Source organism: Hypanus sabinus, chromosome 19 (assembly GCF_030144855.1).
Source record: "Hypanus sabinus isolate sHypSab1 chromosome 19, sHypSab1.hap1, whole genome shotgun sequence".
Lineage (NCBI taxonomy): Eukaryota > Metazoa > Chordata > Chondrichthyes > Myliobatiformes > Dasyatidae > Hypanus > Hypanus sabinus.
Genome location: NC_082724.1, coordinates 50,808,737 through 50,828,352, shown reverse-complemented (window position 1 = coordinate 50,828,352; position 19,616 = coordinate 50,808,737). Strand labels below are relative to the sequence as shown.

At 43.3% G+C, this 19,616-nt stretch overlaps 2 protein-coding genes across 12 annotated transcripts in view; one reads left to right on the top strand and one right to left on the bottom strand.

Annotated features, from left to right (window-relative positions):
- sumf1 (sulfatase modifying factor 1) overlaps positions 1 to 19,616 on the bottom strand; it is a 187,806-nt gene that overhangs the window by 55,492 nt on the left and 112,698 nt on the right. For 2 of the 7 annotated variants that reach the window (XM_059944387.1, XM_059944388.1), the window contains 2 exons: positions 5,760 to 5,904; positions 2,903 to 4,503 (listed from right to left, as the gene is read on the bottom strand). The exons of 3 other annotated variants lie outside the window; for them this stretch is intronic. In XM_059944387.1, coding sequence (XP_059800370.1) covers positions 4,325 to 4,503; positions 5,760 to 5,904 — 324 coding nt within the window. In that variant the 3' untranslated portion in view covers positions 2,903 to 4,324. Of the gene's footprint in view, positions 1 to 2,902; positions 4,504 to 5,759; positions 5,905 to 15,815; positions 16,073 to 19,616 lie in introns of those variants that run through there. 2 more of the 7 variants (XM_059944393.1, XM_059944390.1) reach the window with 2 other exon arrangements.
- setmar (SET domain and mariner transposase fusion gene) overlaps positions 1 to 19,616 on the top strand; it is a 180,158-nt gene that overhangs the window by 99,153 nt on the left and 61,389 nt on the right. The window contains exon 4 of one of the 5 annotated variants that reach the window (XR_009506843.1): positions 18,991 to 19,117. The exons of 3 other annotated variants lie outside the window; for them this stretch is intronic. The gene's annotated coding sequence lies outside the window, so the exon portion shown is untranslated. Of the gene's footprint in view, positions 1 to 18,036; positions 18,286 to 18,990; positions 19,118 to 19,616 lie in introns of those variants that run through there. One more of the 5 variants, XR_009506845.1, reaches the window with a different exon arrangement.

Sequence of the window (19,616 nt, the reverse complement as noted above, 5' to 3'; positions counted from 1 at the left end):
ATTTGAGTCCTCTGGTAGGGTTTTGACTCCAAACCTCAACAATTCCTTTCCTCCTACAGATGCTGCTCAACCCACTGAATTCGTCCAGTAGATTGCTTATAACTTGAATGTACTCTGGACCAAACTATGTTGCTTAGTTTTCACACAAAATGCTGGAGGAACTTCAAGGGCTTTGGCCCAAAATGTTGACTGTTTATTCCTCTCCATAGCTGCTGCCTGATGTGCTGAGTTCCTCCGAAATTTTATGTGTGTTACTCTTACTCTAGATTTGCAACATCTGCAGAATTTCTTGTCTTCTTTTTCTTAAGCCCATCACCACAACTGGTGCAGCTCACCAGAGTCCTCTGTGTTGGGCTGAAGATTCACTGGCCCTGTGGCTTCCACTTTCACCATATGACTTCATACATCTTCCAGCAAAGATCCTTCCTCTCCTAGGGAAATGGCCTATGGAGCTTCTGTTGCAGTTTCTGTAGCTTTGGGTTTTAACGGAATGGAGTTGCTAGCCCCATGGCCAACCCTTCTTCTTTTGCAGCCGGGCTTGGGACAGTACATGACAGAGTTGGAATCTTTTGTGTTGGTTAATTTTCACTGCTCTCTGTCACTCAGTTCAGAGATAATTAAAATTTGGCAATAAATGCTGGCCTAATCATTAATTTCCATGTCTTCTGAAAGAAAACATAAAAAAGCCAAATGTGACAGGAGTGTTTTGTAGCCCTTTAACACTAGTTGCTGTGTTGAACAGAATATTAATTTGATTAAGTTCCATGGATCAGGGGTAATATGGTAATCATGGGGGAACAGTAATCATAATGAAGGATGAACAAATCAAACTTGCAATTATGGGGTTTTAATAAAATGCACACAAGATAGCTTTTTAGATCAGTATGTCAAAGCAGCATCAGGTGACATTAGAACAGGTGACATTGGATCTGGCATTGTGCAATGAGACGGGGCTTATTAATAAACTTGTAGTAAAAGAGCCTGTAGGGAAGAGAAACTTCAGACTGATGACCCAAACGCATGGAGCTTGCCGAAACATCCAGCGCTGCATTGTTGGAGAGAGTCTGAAAGAATGCGGTGTGGGGGAAGCAAATGGCTATCTGTGTTCACCCTTGCAACATTGGAGCATACTTCCTCCATGAGCACAATGGTGTACAATAGTAACACTAATTGCATTCCAAAGTGAGGTTCTTTTTTATAACAAACTCACAAAATTTAACAGAAATGCAGCTTTTCTTGAAATATCATCAGTGTAATGGTATAAGGTGTTAGCACTAATGTATTTATTAACATAACATAACATAACATAATATAATATAGTATTAGTATCTTAATTTAAGTCTTTTAGTATAAGAGATTTAACATTTATTTATTTCTTCAGAGATACAACATGGTAACAGGCCTTTTCTGACCCAATGAGCCCCTGCTGCCCAATTACACCCATGTGACCAATTAACTGACTAACCTGTACGTTTTTGGACAGTGAGAAGAAACCCGAGCAATTGGGTCAACCCACGCGGTCACAAGGAGAACGTACAGACTCCCTACAGATAATAGCAGGAACTGACCCCAAGTCGCTGGTGCTGCAATAGCTTTACTCTGACCGTTACAGTACCGTGTTGGCGCACATGTACTAAAACTTCACTGATGTAAAACAGAATATCATTATGTTCAGGGCTGTGCTTGGAAACTCGGGTGCAGCACATTGACCTGATGTGTTCAGCAACAATTTAAAGAAGGACCATTAGATGCAAAATCACATCCATCAGAAGACTGCAAGTTGGAAAAAGTCAGCCCTCTCACAGCTTGTGAAAGGGTAAGAATGTAATTGTTGCCATCACCAGAAACTCTCTCTCTCTCACAGTGACAGTAATTACAGAGGATAAGAAACTTCCCATTGTTAGTGTTCTGAGCTCTAGAGCTGCAGAGAATTTGGTTTTAAAATCTGCCCATAGGTTTAACACCTAACAGAGGAAATTAGATGCGTGTCTCTCAAATGGAAGCTTTACTTGACTAGTATCCCAATTCAAGATGTTGAATTAAAGATGTTGAATCTTTGAAAGGATTTCCTTACTCAAATTTCCTTCTCTCTGATGCACTGTGGATAGATAGAGAGGCACATTTACAGTGGATCACTTTATGGTTCTGGTTACAAATTATATAATTCCACTCAAAATTCCCTGTGCTTATACTGGTTCTGTGTTAGGGCAAGTATTCTAATTTTGTTTTTCTGCTCCTTTCGTGAACCCATTAATATTTTCCTCCAAGCATGTATAACACTGTTGTTTGGACAGAACTTACAGAACTGCCTGACTAGCTGAGTTTCTCCAGAATTTTGTGTGTTACTCCAGATTTACAGGATCTGCAGAATCTCTTGTGTTTATGCACAAACATCCTTATTTTTACTGGAAAACATTCTACATTCTGTACCAGTTCAGTTCAAAAGAAACATTTGGTTGAAAAAGTAGGTAGAAAACTACTTGTCAATGGACAGGATGTTAATAGTCTCTGGATGGATGGATTTGCATATTAAAAAATGCCAAGCCAAAAGAACTACATGAATCAATCTCATTCCTTTTTGATTCCCTGTAGAAGTTTACAGCACAAAAAAATTCTCTTTCTGCTCACTACATCCATGCTGAATTTGGTTATCTATCTATGCTAATCTCAATTTACTGCATCAGCCCAGTATCCCTCTACATCTTTCCTATTTAACTAGCTGTCCAAATGCCTTTTAAACACTGTCAATGACCTCTTCGGGAATCTCGTTCCCCAGGCTCTTTAAACTTATCTTCTTTTTCAAAGTATGAATCTAATTCCTTTTGAACATTACCACTGAATTTGGTTACAACATTTTTTCATTTATTTCATTTCAAATCATACAGATAGATAGAGAGTGAGAGAGAGAGGCAATAGCTTTATTTGTCAGCTGTATATTGAAAGATACAGAGAAATGTGTTGTTTACTTCAAATCAAATCAGTAAGGATTAGGGTGAGAAAAGCCCGCAATGTCACCATGCTTCTGGTGCCAACACACCTTTCTCATACTCACTAACCTTAACCCGTATATCTTTGGAATATGGGAGGAAACTCAAGCACCCGGAGGAAACCCACACGGTCATGAGGGGAATGTACTAATTCCTAACAAGACAATGGCGGGCACTGTAAAGAGTCGCGCTAATCGCTACACTCCAGCTTTCCAATTAGAAAATCTTCATCAGATCACCATAAATCACAACGTTGTCTTCGCCAAGGAAGCCTCAGAGCAGGATGTATCTGTATCCTCAGTGAATCAAATAACTCTTTCTCAGTTGACGTGTATCTGGGAATTCCAGCTGGTTCTGCAGCTTCGATGAAGGCATGGAGAGGGTTGAAAATGACAGAGCAATATGGAGAGGTTGAAACCAGTTGGATTGTTTTCTCTGGAATTTCAGAGGCTGAGGGGTGACTGGATAGAAGTTTATAACATTATGAGAGGAGTACATAAGGTAGAGAGTTAGGAGTCTTTCTTCCCTGTGTGGACTGGCCTAACGTTAGAGGGCATAGGTTTAAGGTGAGAGGAGGAAGGTTTCTAAGAGATTTATGTGGCATTCTTTATACAGGCACTGGTCCCTCTACAAACTGCCAAGGGAAGTGGTTGAAGCATATGACCATAAGATACAGGAGACAGAGTTAGGCTATTTGGCAATTCAAGTCTGCTCATGGCTGATTCATTTTCCCAATCTCCTGCCTTCTCCCCATAACCCTTCATGCCCTGACTAATCCAGAATCAAGAATTGCCTTAAATATACCCAATAACGTGGCCTCCACAGCCACCTGTGGCATCAAATTCCACAGATTCTCCACTCTCTGGCTAAAGAAATTCCTCCTCATCTCTGTTCTAAAAGGATGTCCCTCTTACAGCAAAAGCTAGCAATAATATCTGAAAAATCCTCCACACTCATTAAGCTGACGTTGATGCCTTCTCTTGAGCCTCATGCTCAAGGCACAGTTAATCAGCTTTCCTGGGGTGGTCACATTGTCCACAAACTGATACCTTGCAGTGGACAGTGTATAAGTTTGTCAAGGGTCACAACAGGCATTAATCAGATGCAGAAATGCGATGAAAAGTGGCTGATGGAGGTTAGCCTGAAAAAGTGTGAAGTGATTCGTTTTGGAAAGTCAAACTTGAATACAGGATTAATGGCAGGATTCTTAGCAGTGTGGAGGAACAGGGGAATCTTGGGGTCCCTCAAAGTTGCTGTGCAAGTTGATAGGGTTGTTAAGGAGGCATATGGGTATATCAGCCTTTATTAGCTGGGGATTGAGTTTGAGAGCCACAAGGTTAGACCACACTTGGAAATTTGTGTTTAGATCTGGTCACCTCATTATAGGATGATATGGAAGCTTTAGGGGTGATGCAGAGGAGACTTATGGTATCACAAACATGAGAAGATCGGCAGATGCTGGAGATCCAAAGCAACACATACCAAATGCTGGAGGAACTCAGCAGCCAGGCAGCATCTATGGAAAAGAGTAAACAGTCAACATTTTGGGCTGAGACAATCTTCAAGACTTATCGTATGCTGCCTAGATTAGTGAGCATGTCAGGGGTGGTGGTAAAGGCAGATACATGAGGGACATTCAAGAGACTTTTAGATCGGCACATGGATGATAAAAAATGGAGGGTTACGTGGGAGGTAGTTAGTTACTGCCCATTATGCCACTGGCATTTAGGGCAGCAATGAAGGCCCTCCATCTCTTGTCTATCCTTGGCCATACACCTTTGCATACAGATGTAGGATTCTTTATTGCTATTTCTGTAACAATTGATTTCTCACCAGTCAGGGTTGTTAGCCCTGAGCTGAACCCCTGGACCTGGAGGACAGTGAACAACTCTTAGTCTGGCCTCTACCCTTTGACCTGTTTGGCATGGGTAACCCTACCAAGAGCCAAAGCATAAAGGCCTTGACTCCAGCCAACAATAAGGCATGCAAACTTCCAACCCCTTCAGAAAGGTTGTGGTCCTTTTGGAGGTTGGGGGAAAGAAAGGTTAGGTTCATCTTAGAGTAGGTTAAAAGGTCAGTACAACACTATGGGCCAAGGGGCCTGCACTGTGCCATCATGTTCTATGTTCTATATAACAGATTTCCAAAGGAAGTCTTCGTTGGGAAATCTTTTGTGGCAATTGGTTTGAAAGGAGCCCTTGGCCCATGTCTGTTCAGACTGGAGGAGAAACATTTTGGAATGTACTAAACACTTCAAATGCTTTCAATAAGATCTCGCAAAAAAAAAGAAGCAATGACCAGTTGAAATCACCAAACCTCTGAAGATCTATAGACCTCAGATAGGAATCAATAGCCCCAACTCAAATGGAAACAAGTCACCCATAATCACAAGGGACAGACAAAAACTGATGTGTGCTTCCAATTTAGTGTAGTGCATAGAAGTTAAAAGTACATAAATCTCTGTAAAGTACTGTGCAAAAGTCTTTGGCACATATGTATAGTTAAGGTGCCCAAGACTTTTGCACAGTGCTGTGTATTGGTTAAAATAGGAAGGTGGTTAAGAATTAGAAATTAAAGTACTCCTCCTCCCTCACTACCAGTCGGGGGCCCCAAAAAGTCCTTCCAGGTGAGGCGACTCTTCACCCGTGAGTCTGTTGGGTCATATACTGTGTCCGGTGCTCTTGGAGCTTCCCAATTGGCCGTGTTTTCGATAGCTCAAGGAGAGGCCTTCGGGGTGCGGTCTAGTGCGGTCCTGTGGACCCGATTTCTCACCAGTGTTGTGAACTGAAGTATCATGGGAGCCAGAACGTTGAGACAGCAGGTGCGGCTGTTGGAGGCCTCTGCTCTCAGGTGATTCCCTTCTCTCTCTCTCTCGATGGTAAGTGAGAGTTTGCTGTCGATTCACAAGTTGGGGGAACTGGAAATAAAAGCAGTGCTACAGACTGTAACATCAAAGCAGCGACTGTTTGCCTCCCTTCTCGCTGTGGAAGGAGTGATATCTCTCTCTCCCTTGTTAGTGAGAGAGAGAGCCTGAGAGACGTCGAACTGTTGGAATGAACAATTAGTTTTTGATGGACTGATCTTTCTTTGAGGCTGTTGTTGCTTATATGGTGGGTGGTGGGAGTGCAGATGCTTTCTGCTAGAATTAGGTGGGGGGAGGGTTGAAGCTGCTTGCTGCTGTTCGTGTGTGAGAGGGCCAGGAGCTTTGGGCTTCTTACGATTTTTTCTGTCATTCACTCTTTAGGGTTTTTCTTCTGTTTCGTGGAGGTCTGCGGAGAGTAAGGATTTCAGGTTGCACACTGTATACATTATCTGATATTACATGGAGCCATTGAATGTACTCACGCACTGTAAGGCCATAACAGAAATAAAATCTTTCTGTATCATGTACGGATGTTCCAAAACCAGAGTTTTACGGGTGTATTTAGAGATTCAATTTACTTGGACAAAACATTTATTTGCAGCTATGCAAGTTGAGGAGAACCATTGCAAATTTGGTTTTATCAAATATGATAAGAGTGGATGTTGAGAGAATGTTTCCTATGGTGGGAGGGTCTTAGGCCAGAGGACACAGTCTCAGAATAGTGGGGAGTCCTTTTAGGATGGAGATGAGGAGGCATTTCTTTAGCCAGAGAATGGTGAATCTGTGGAATTCTTTGCCACAAGCAGCTGTGGAGGCCCAGACTTTGTGTATATTTAAGGCAGAGGTTGATAGATTCAGGGCATGAAGGTATATGGAGGGAAGACAGGAGATTGGGGCTGAGAGGAAAATTGGATCATCCATGATGAAATGCTGGAGTGGAATCAATGGGCCAAATGGTCTAATTCTGCTCCTATATCTTATGGTCTTATATAAATCTGGCACTGTTCATTTGATATCAACATAAATAGATACTAATTTATGAAATACCATTGTTTCTCAGATATAGAGACCATAACTCCAATTAAAATACTTCATTATATGAAGTATTCTCTGTAAATGCTGCTGGCTTTCTCCACTATTCCATGATATTAAGTTCAACTTAATCGGAATGTTTGAAGTTATTAAGAAGCTTTGATTATGAAAAAAATTTTAGGCCAGAAGCCAAATATAGAGCAGCCTAATCCTGGACACAATCAAATTGTGCAAACGGTTAATCAATCACTAAGGGATTGAGACCTGCATTATTCTTTTAATGCTTCAAATAGACAATCTCAAAACTGGGTCAAAGACATTATTCTTTTGAGAAGAGCTTCTGCCTATTTATATCCTTAAAAACTGAACCCTGCTCCTCTACTTCTGATTCCAAGAAAATAACTGGCAATTGACCAGAAGATTTCAGGTTTGATATTGGCTGTATTAATAAGCATTCGGGAGAGCAGATGAGGGATTGCAACTAGCTTTAATTATGCTGAACTACATGCTGAGGCTTCCTCTCAATACTCGTTAATGGTCCATGCTCCAAAATGCTCATCTATAGACACTGCTTGGGCTTCAGTGGAATGCACTCTAATGGACAGATGGAATGGGTACTTGATATTAGGGTCCTGAACCAGGATGGATAACTTCACTCACCTCAGCTCTGAACTGATTCACTCTCAAGGACTCTACAACTCAAGTACTCAATATTATCCATCTATCCACTCATCCATCCATCCTCCCACCTATATCATTTGCACAGTTTGTCTTTTACACATAAGTTGGTTGTCAGTCTTTGTATGTACTTTTTCATTGATTCTATTGTATCTTTTGTGAATGCCCGCAAGAAAATGAATCTCAGGGTAGTATGTGATGACATATACATACTTCGATAATAAATTTACTTTCAACTTAGAAATGCAAGATGAGGCACCAGTGCCATGCAGCTACGTCTTTTAAAGCATTGCTTATTTGCATTGATAGGGGCTGGGAAAAGGAGAAAACAGGCTATTATGGAATGCTCCAAATAATAAAGAATGAAAAGAAAATTGGTTAGACGAACCATTAATGAAAACCGATGAAGAATATAAAACCAACAGCACACATAAAGACAACTGTGCAGTTTTGTATCTTGTACAGTATTGGCATCATGTGGGTCTCACTTGTGTCTGCCAGAGATTAATTGAGAGGAACTGATTGCAATCATTGCTGAAGGATGAGATAGAAAGTTATATTGATTAACATAATCTTCTTCACGGATGAGCCTGTGTAACACTACAGTGCCACATTTGAACAGGAATATTGGTATCTTTAAAACTAGTAAAACTGACAAACAATAAGCATGAGAAAGTCTGCAGATGCTGGAAATCCAAAGCAACATGTGCAAAATGCTGGAGGAACTCAGAAGATCAGGCAACATTTATGGAAATGAATCACGGTTGACACTTTGGACTGAGAAACTTCTCAGTAATGGAAAAGAAGGGAGAAGATGCCAGAATAAAAAGGTGGGGGGAGAGGAAGGACTAACTAGAAAGTGATAGGTGAAGCTCGGTGAGTGGGAAAGCTAAAGAGCTAGAGCAGAAAGAACCTAATAAGAGAGGAGAATGGACCATTGGAGAAAGGGAAGAAACAGGGGCAGCAGTGAGAGGTGATAGGCAGGTGAGGAGAGGAGTTAAGAGGCTAGAGTGGGGAATAGAAGAGGGAAGGTAGGAGGGAAAGACGGATTATGAGTTGTTGCTTCTCCACTCTTCAGAGTAGCCTCATCATGGCAATAGAGGAGGCCATAGACTGACCTGCAAAAAGGGAATGGAGAAAGGAAATAAAATGGTTGGCCATGGGGAAAATCTGCTTTTAGTGGATGGAACTGTGATGCTCAACAAAGTGGTCTCGCAATTTACCTCAGGTCTCAAAAAATGTACAGGAGACTGCATTGGGAATACCGGATACAATAGACACCCCAACAAATTTGCCCTGAATAGAGGTAAGGGAGGCGGTGAATGGGCAGGTGCAGCATTTCGGTCACTTGCAGGGATATGTGCCAGGTGGAACATTAGTGGGTAGGGGTGAATGGACGGGAATCGCGGAGGGAACAATCCCTGCAGGAAAGTGGAGAGCTGGGGAAAGTAAAGATGTGTATGGTGGTATGATCCCGTTGAAGGTGAGTAGAGTTGTGGAGAATGATGTGTTGGATGAGGGGGTTCATGGGCTGGTAGGTGAGGACAAGAGGAACTCCATTCTTGTTAAGGCGACAGGAAGGTGGGGTGAGTCCGGATGTCCGGGAAATAGAGGAGATGCAGGTGAGGGCAGCATCGGTACTGGAGGAAGGGGAACACTGTTCTTTGAAAAAGGAGGATATCTCTGATATACTGGAAAGGAAAGCCTCATCCTGGAAACAGATGCGGTGGAGACAAACTGAGAAAAGGGAAAGCATCTTTACAGGAGATAGAGTGGGAAAAGGCATAGACTAGATAGTCGTGGGAATTGGTAGGTTTATAAAAGATATCAGTAGACAGTTTGTCTACAGTGATGAAGGCAGGGAAATCTAGAAAGGGGAGAGAGGTGTCTGAAATAGACTAAGTGAACTTGCTGCCTATTCAATTCATATTCCTTCTAGGTAGCCTCCAACGATGGCATGAGCATCAATTTTTCCTTCCAGTATTTCCCCGCCCCACCCCCACTCCTCTTCTCTACTCTGGCCTCTTCTTTCTTCTGCTCACCTACTAATCACCTCCTACTGGGTTCCTTCCTTCTTCCCTCTCACCAATGGTCTACTCTGCTCATCTATCAGATCGCTTCTTCTGCAAGCTCCTTACCTTTCACACCCACCTGGTTTCACCTATCACCTTCTAGTTAGTCCTCCTTCTCCTCCCCTCACCTATTTATCCAGCATCTTCCCCCTTCCTTTCCAGTCCTGAAGAAGGGTCTCAGCCCAAAGTGTTGATTGTTTATTCATTTTCACAGATGCTGCCTGAAGTGCTGAGTTGCTCCAGCTTTTTGTGTGTGTTAAACTGACAAATAGGATTTTCCATTTCTGTTTGTGGACCTTATCAACATTGATTAGGACTATAAGATATAGGAGGAATATTAAGCCATTCAGCCCATTAAGTCTTTTCTACCATTACATCATTTCTGACTTATCCCTCTCAACCCCATTCTCCTGAATTTAACCCTCTGACTAGTCAACAATCTACCAACCACTGCTTTAAATATATGTATTAACTTGACCTCCACAGCTTTCTGTGGCAATGAATTCCACAGATTCACCACCCTCGAGCTAAAGAAATTCCTCCTCTTTTCTATTCTAAAGTGACATCCTTCTATAGGATATAAACTCTCACCATCTTGTCATGTCTACTCTGTCTAGGGTATTGGAATGTATAAATGGAACTTACTGAGAACTGCATACAGGGTGGGTCAGTAAAACCACTCTCCATCAGGAACTTTTATGTTAGACCAAATCAGCTTGTGCAACATCAACAATGAGTGCCAGCCAACAGTTGCTGTGGTCTCTTTAACTATGTAGTGGCAATTTTATTTCCATTTCAAACTGGGTAACTTTATACAGTCCCAGGAAAGCCTTACTCTTACTCTTCAACCATTCAGATTAGAACAGCATTTGCATATTTCAGTTCATTTATGCTTGAAGTGGTTCAATTTTGTTTACTGCAAGCTAGGCTTCTGCAGAGTTTGGACTGCATTGTGTTGTGTGTGTGTATATATATATATATATATGTCACTTCCAAACGAAGGTTGATTGCAAACTAAGAAGAAAACACTAATCCAATATAGATGATTCTGTTCTGAAGTCTACCAAACTATGGGAATGACTAAGACACCAGTAATATATTATGATCCTGTGGAAGCATCTCAGACCAGAAACATTGACCCAATGTTTTCCCACAGCTGCTGCCTGACCTTGAGTATTTCAAGCCTTCACTATTTTCCAGCATGCAGCTTTGACGTAAGACAGAATCCTGGCAAACACAGATTTTAGCTGGATTGACACTGCATTTTTTAAAATTGATTTGAATGTCAACATTTTAGACATCTCAGGTAAACAACTGACTGCCTGAAACAATCCTCCAGTGAAAGATCTTGATTCCTTTTGTTCCTAGTTGAACTTAAACAAAGATATGATAGAGGAGTGATAGATCTAAACTAATGATCTGATTTGATGTAGTGAGTAAGGGAGTGACATCCTGCAGGGCAGAATGTAAACTGCAAGTCCTGTTGGGAGTGAGTCATTGTTTGAAGTAGCAAATGAGAGAGTGACATTGTGCAGGGTGAGAGTAATTTGAAAACTGCAGATCTTGGGAGTGAGTTTTATTTGTGCTGATTAAAAGAAAGGAGGTGTGAGTGATTTCAGCAAGAATAGGCTTGAGCAAGCACAGGTGGTTGGTCTAAGTAAATTTCTAGTAAGTTTTTTTTCCCTCTTTCTATGTCTATTAGTACATAACTAACACACTGAGAATGGACACAGAAATTTGTGTGAGATACGGGAACTCTGGGAGACTGCCAGTCTCCCTGATAACTACATCTGCACAAAGTACATTGAGTGGCTCCTCAGAGAACGTGTTAAGGAACTGGAGCTACAGATCATGCAGGAGAATGAGGAGGTGATAGGTAGGAGCTACAGGGAGGTAGTCACCCCTAAGTTGCAGAAGGCAGGTCCCTGGATGACTGTTGAAAAAGAGAATAGACAGTCAGTGCAGAGCAACCTTGCGTCTGTTCTCCTCAACAATAAGTATACTGCTTTCAATACTGTCGACGGCGGGCAACCTACCAGGGAGAAAACACAGCTAGCAGGTTTCTGGCACTGGTTCTGGCTCTGTAGTTCAAAGGGAAAGGCGTGGGGAGAAGAGGAGTGCAGTACTGACAGGGGATTGCACAGTTAGAGGAGCAGACAAGAAATTCTGTAGAAGTGACCAAGATCCCCAGGTGGTGTTTGGCCTCCCAGGTGCCAGGGTTGGGATGCTTCAGATCAAAGTTGGAGGTTTGGATCAAAGCCCGGAGGTCAATCAGAAGACCAGGTTGATGCCTGAAGTTTGATTAGAGGATTGGATCAAAGCCTGAGGCCATTCGAAGGTTTAGATCAAAGCCTAAACGTCAATTGGAAGTCCAGATGTTGAGGAACAGTGGCCAGGGCACTGAGTCTGTGAATCTCTGTGAGTACACTGAGGAAGTCATGGTCCAGTGTCCATGAACCCATGAGTCCACTGGACGCTGCAGACCAAACACTACCTGGCATGGGGTCAGAGGTGTGTGTTTGTGCATGGGCTGGGAGGGAAGGAGGAAAGAGGCTTGTTTCACTGTTGTTGCTTTGTTTTTGTTGTTTGTGGTGTTATGTTCTGTGTTGTTCTGGCAAGCATTGTGGGCATGCTAAGCTGGGGCCAGAATGTGTGATGACACTTGCAGGTTGCCCCAGCACATCTTTGGGTGTGTTATTTTTCAATGCAAACATCACAGTTCACGGTATGTTTCCATGTTCATGCGATAAAATAAATCTGAATCTGAATCTACAGTATACTCAATAACCCAGCTTATGAAAACAAGTACATTTGACCTTCCCACTTTGCATGCAATCCGCATATACAACTGTGTTGGGTAACTGGATTCTTTTACAATGCACTTTATACCCAAAGACCCAGTTTATCCCTTAACTAAAACTCACCATGCAGACAAGTGGGTTTCCCAAGCACAGCCACATAGGATAAAAACATGCACACATAATTCTACATCATTCTGAATACTGTTCAGAAGTAAAACATATCTGTCCATGAGAATGGGATGAGAAATTAACCTCTGTACTATAAGAGAATCTTGTGCCAGTGCATGGTAATATTTGTCTACTGTGCACTTCTTTCCTTGGATGAGCATCCATGTAGTTCTAAGAGCTCTGCAAAGCTCTTGGGGATGTTTCTTCCCACATTAATGGCACCAACTATTGACAAGTTGTTATTCATGGCAATTTCTAATCTTATCCTTCTCTTTGGCGGCAGCTAGCAGCACCATCCCACACATCGAGTACAGTTTTGCTCCAGAGTTCCAAAACATTTTTACAGCCCTTGTAATACATAAAGCCACCTTCAGCTTTCCATAACAGCTAGTTGAGCTGCCCTGTGTAGATTGCATATTCTTCCTGTGAACACATGGGTGCTCTGATTGCCTCCTGTGGTATGGTAAACTAAAAGGCCACTGAGAATTGCCCCTAGTGAGTAGATGAGTGGTAGAATCTGGAGAGAGTTGATGAGAAAATGGCGGGAATAAAGAATTGGATCTGTGTAAGTAGGTTATTGATGGTTGGCATGGGCAGTGGGCTGAAAGGACCATTTTCATGTGATATGAAATGTGTGGGTGAGTGGTAGTTATGAGGATGACTACATGAGCTCAGCAATGGGAGATGCGTCAATGACAGACATAACTCTAGAAAGTAAAGTATGCAATTCAAATTGCCTGTATATAAGATCATAAGACCATAAGACTTAGGAGCAGAATTAGGCCATTCAGCCCACTGAGTCTGTTCCACCATTCCATCATGGCTGATTTATTATCCCTCTCAACCCCATTCTCCTGCCAGCTCTCTGTCACCTTGCATGCACCTACTACTCAAAAATCCATCATCCTCTGCTTTAAATATACCCAATGACTTGGCCTCCACAGCCATCTGTGGCAGTGAGTTCCACAGATTCACCACCCTCTGGCTAAAGAAACTCTACTCATCTCTGTTTTAAAGGGATTTCCTTCTATTCTGAGGATGTGCCCTGTGGTCCTAGACTCTCCCACTATATGGAAGCATTTTCTCAACATTGACTCTGTTAGAGTGAATTTTTGGGTTTAGGTCATTCACACTTAGCAAATGGCTTCAGTTGCCAGTCTTCTGTTTGACAAAGTACTGTGGATTGAGTTCATAATTACAAATTCACAGCATTTCCTAAAAGCTGTGAATGCCACAGGGGTGTAGGAGGGAAAACAGTGAAAGCAGAAAGAAGCAAGTCACAATTACTAGAAATCGGGGGAAGCACAGCTTCCAGTGTATTTCTGGGTATGTCCAAATATCGAGGGCACAATCCTTGGAATTAGACATCCTAAGGGAAGCAGGATTCGGGAAAGGGAGAATTAATATGGACAAGTCAGGGGCAGCAAACGCATACAACCAATAGAATACACAACCTGTCTAGCATAGTCACAACTGCCCCAATCACCAGAGAATGCAGCCCGGATGGTGTCTGGGTTACATTGTCATCAATTCCCAGCAGTGTGGGCTACACACAAGCACGATTGTGGTCAAGTAAAGATAAACCCAGTTAAAATAGAGGAGGGTCAGTATAAACCCCCAAAGCAGGACTCTATAAAAACTGATGCACTGACCACTGTTCAGGATATAACGAAGGAACAAAAACACCAGAAAGTGAGAGCATGAATCAAAAAGGAAATGAGTGGGCAGATGTTGCTGCGAATAAGGCAGCAGGGGAACAAGAGGTAATTGAAATTGCAAGCGTGTAGGAAGGAATGAGAGAAGCCAGTTTAGTAAAATTATATGAAGATGTGGAGGCAGAAGAGCAGAAAAAATGGAGAACAGGGTAAAAGGAGTGCTAGATACATGGAGAGGAACGAGTTGCGGTGTCCCCACCATGTATTAGGTAGATACTAGTATATCATGGGGCAATGCAACAAGGAAGGCAAAGCATGATCATAACCCTCCGGCAGGACTTGTGGTGGCCAGGGATGGGCGGAGATGTTGAGAAATTCTGCCACCGTTGTATCATTTGTGCCCAGCGTAACCCTGGTAAGGGCAGAAAGCTACAGCTGGCAAATCAGCCTCGACCAAGGGGACCCTGGGAAAACATTCAGATAGACGTCACAGGGCCCCTGCCAATAAACAGGGGGAAAAGCTACTGTCTAGGAATTATGGACCACTTCACCCGGTGGGTAGAGACATTCCCAACAAGGGACTGCACTGCCAGCTCTGCTGCATGGATTCGAGTTCACGAAATCCTCACAAGGTGGGGAACCCCGGGCCAGGTGAATTCAGATCAAGGAGCACATTTCACAGGGAAAGTGTTGAAGGACATGTGCCAACTGCTTGGGATTCGACAACGGTTTCACATACCATACCATCCCCAGAGTTCAGGGATGGTAGAAAGGATTAAACAAACAATTAAGAATGCATTAGCCAAAGTTATAGCTGAGACAGGAAAGACATGGGTTGAGGTATTACCGAGAATCCTGGTGAGATTGCGTGCAACCCTGAATTGCACGTTGGGTCTCAGCCCCTACGAATTATTGATGGGGTGAGCAATGCGACTCCCCTATGGGGTAATTACGGGCTGCGGGGAGCCTGGGGCTTACAGGGATAGAATGACGCAATATGTGAAATACCTTTGTAACCAACTTAAAGTGTTGAAGGACCGAGTGAAACAGCAGCAGCGAATCATTGATCAGAGAGAGCCAGAGGGAAAGGAGATAGTCCTTCCACAGCCCGGCGACAAAATCATGGTGAGGGTGTTGCCGGAAAGGCCGGGGTTTGCCCCCAGGTGGATAGTACCACAGACGGTACTGTTAACCAATGATACTTGTGTCTGTGTGCAGACTCAGCGAGGTAGCCAGTGGAAACACTGGACTCAGGTTAAAGCATACGACTCACCCTCTTGTTGCTCTCACAGACAGAGCGGGGGATCAAGTGTACCCAGTAACCATGTAACTAGAGGAAACCTAAGAGAGTGTAACCCCCTGGATCGCCTCAGGCTCGCTCAGCTCGTTTCGTCTAGGGGGAGCAGCCTTCGGCCCCGCCAAACTGGGTAATCAGCTGGTGTGGATGCTGTGTGATGTCCCCGCCTCGCCCAAAAACAGACAGTACACCATAAGTGATTAAATGAGTACAATTTATAAAGGTTATTATAACTAAGTGATTAATAACGATACAGTATATATGAAGAGAAAAAAATTAAAGAAAAGGCGCCAAACTTATCAAAGTCCAAACCACTTCGTGCACAACTGTTGGAGCTCAATTACTGAAGTCTTCTGGCCACCATTCAATCCCCTCCGAACTCCTCGGCTCGCAGCTCAGTGGTCAACCAAGCACATCTCCTCTCCTCGGGATACCTCCCGGCCTCGGACCCCCGCTTGGGGTCCAATCCTCACCCCACTTACAGCATTGCATCCTCTCTCTCGACCCCCTCGCGCCGATCTGCCCAAAAGCCCGTCAACAAAAGCTTACCGACTCAGAAGAAAGAACATTAATCCCCATTTGGTTTACAAAGGAAAACCATTCTCGTTATCAGTAAATTAGCATTCCTGCTAGTTAACAAAAAGAAGAAACCCTTTCCCAACAGTAACAAAGAAAAAAGAAGAAACCCCCTTTACAAGAGGAAGACCAGCCGGCCATGCCAGACCTCACCACAGCTGATGAAAACATACTCGGAGGAAACGCAAAAGCAGAAGACACTGAGAGCATGCTGGAAAACCATGGATAGCATGCTGAAGTGTGATGATGATGGTACTCTGTAAAGAAGGCTGGCTGCTGAAGGTAGATGATTAATTTAATAGCATAGAATAGAAAGCTATTGGAAAATAGATTGGGAGGGATTTTTAAGTTAAAGCAGAGGCGGCAAGTTCCACCACTTTGATGGCATTTCAGACTGCACACGGCATCTGAAAGCAAGTCACCCCAGGCTGAGGAGTTGGGCCCTTTCAGCAGTTGGGCCAGTGATCGACAGGAAAGTTCAGAAGGGGGTGCCACCGGGGAAAGGTCCTTGCAGACATTTACGTCGAGGCCACCCCAACCCTTCCTGTACATTGATTAGAGAGCCTGTGGGTGCTCCTGGAAAGAGAGTTACAGCAAACAGAGAACAAAGGGCTGAAGACAAACAAATGTGATTAAGCTGTAATCAACCTGCAGGGAAAGAGCCGACGGGCACAGGAAAGGAGCCGCATTTCTAAAGACTTGTTCAAATTTCTGGAACAGCCTCTCTGCTTAACATTTGGTAGGTAGCGTTTAGGGAACGCTAGGACAGATATCGAGGCACACAAAATTGGAGGGGGGGGAATTTTCGAGACAGGGCGTTTTTGTTGCCCTATTTGTTGGCCTTTCCTGGTACAAATTTAATTTGGTCCAGGAGGGCCAAGAGGAGGGACTGTTAGAGTGAATTTTTGGGTTTCTCTACGTCCTCTATGTTAGCACGTAAAATACCAAATAAATGTATTGTGGATTTAACTTGCATTCCGAAAGGCTGTGAATACCAACCCAGACACGTGGGCGTCAGGAGGGAAGAGTGAAGTCAGAAGGTGTGATGTTTTGTATGTAGCTTCGAAAGAAAGCATTGTCTATACTTTGTAAATAGGGATTATCCTTTGTGTTTAGCAAATAAATATCGAGCCCACATCGGGCTAGCAGATCTTTTCCACCAAAAGCGTCTCCGTATGATGCCTGCTGTACCTTGTTGTACCTTGTTGAAGCTGCTTTGACCTACCAGTAACTTGCTCTCCTGTGATTTCATCCACGTTACAATAGACTCCATCTGGGCCTTTCAATAAGGTTTCAGTGAGATCCACCCCTCCCCCATTTTTCTAAACTCCAATGAGTACAGATCCAGAGCCATCAAACAGTCCTCATATGTTAACCCTCTCATTCCTGTGATCATTCTCATGAACTTCCTTTAGACCTCTCCAACGTCAGAACATCCTCTCTCAAATAAGGGACCCAAAACTGCTCAGAACACTCCAACTGCAGTCTGACCAATGCCTTATAAAGCCTCAGCATTCCATCCTTGCTCTTGTACTCTTGAAATGCATACCAACATTGCATTTGCTTTCCTTACTACCGACTCAACCTGTAAGTTAACCTTTATCCTGCACTAGGACTCCCAGGTTCCTTTATATTTGTAATGCCTTGGTTAAGAACATGTTTTATTGTATTTCTACTGCTATGCTGTTGGGCATTTTATTTGAGCAGTTTTCTGCAAACACAGTGTGTTCTGTTAGTTAAGCTTCATAGACTAGTGTTTTGACTTTAGTTGAGATAAGAAGCATTTGCTCAGCCTATGAATGTTGTGTCAGTCATTCGATGGGGTGGGGGGGGGTGGGAAATACCCTGTAACATCCTAGAGATCAGGTTTCTGAAGGACAGTAGTCTGATTTCGGGTCTTTTTTTAGGAGGTGCAGAGAAAACAACAAGTGAAGATACTCGGAGGATCCCACCCAAAGAGGAGACCCTTTTGTAAGAAGTGCCTTGTGCAGACAGGTGGTTCAAAGGAGGAAGTGCCAATACTCATGAGTTAGACAGTTCGTTTGACATGTCTTTGAGGGAAGTTCAAACTGTGGCTGGCGTCTTTCACACAGAACATGGATTCAGCGCATCAGTAATCAAAGTGAAGCATCTTGACTACTTCAGAAATGAGCTCCCATATGTATGTGCACATTTAGACTGGTTTAGCTGTAATGGGCCCCTTTTCTTCTCTTCTTCTATTAATTTGTGTTAAAGTTAAAATACCTGTAAATTTATTTCCACTTTAAGTTTATGAGGGTGTAGAGTCTGCTATCTCTTGGCATCGCTAGAATTTGCAGGACCACATTTGCTCCATCCACAACATGCAGGATTGGCCAACCATTTTAATTCTACTCCCCACTCCCACTTTGACATGTCAGTCCGTGGCATCCTCTACTCTCCGTGATGAAGCACTCCCAAGTTGGAGAAGCAAAACCTCACATCCCATCTGGGTATCCTCAAACCTGATGACATGAACATTGATTTCTCTAACCTGGTAATTTCTCCTCCCAATTCCCCCTTCTCTTTTTTCACATTCCCCTGTCTTTTACCCCTTCTCTTCTCCTCACCTGCCCATCACCATCCTATAGTGCCACTCCTACTTCTCTTTCTCCCATGGTCCACTCTCCTCTCCTATCAGATTCCATCTTCATCAGATCTTCAGCTTTTCCACCTATCACCTCCCAGCTTCTCATTTCATTCCCTCTCCCTTCCCCCGACCTGTCTTCACCGATCACTTGCCAGCTTATACTTCTTCCCCTCCCCCACCTTCTTATTTTGGCCTCTACCCCCTTTCTTTTCAGTCTTAATGAAAGGTCTGAACCGTTTATTCCTCTCCCTAGATACTGCCTGATCTGCTGAGTTCTTCCAGCATTTTGTGCGCATTACTTTGGATATCCAGTCAGAGAGTACACGGGGCTGAGAAATGCTTGGAGTCCTGTGTGGAACTCTGTGCCTTTGATTGTACAGGTGAGTGGAAAGTCAGGTCTCCCATGTGAATGCATCACCCTCAAACATCTTTTTAGGTGCTCACTTAGGTCTTGCAAACCACACACCAGTGCAGGACTCCCAGGAGAACAAACTAACCTACGTAGTAATGAGGGAGTACTATTACTAAGTGGAATAACCACTAAGGAATTCATTCAAGGAAAGTGTGGACTCAGCAGGTGAGGAAAGAACAAATGCAGGCACCTGTGGGGCACCAATAAATGTGGGTAATTACTAGATTTCTTCAAATAGACAATAGGTGCAGAAGTAGACCATTCGGCCCTTCAAGCCTGCACCGCCACTTTGAGATCATAGCTGATCAATTACTATTAATACCCTGTTCCTGCCTTGTCCCCATATCCCTTGATTCCCCTATCCATAAGATACCTATCTAGCTGCTTCTTGAAAGCATCCAGAGAATTGGCCTCCACTACCTTCCGAGGCAGTGCATTCCAGAACCCCACAACTCTCTGGGAGAAGA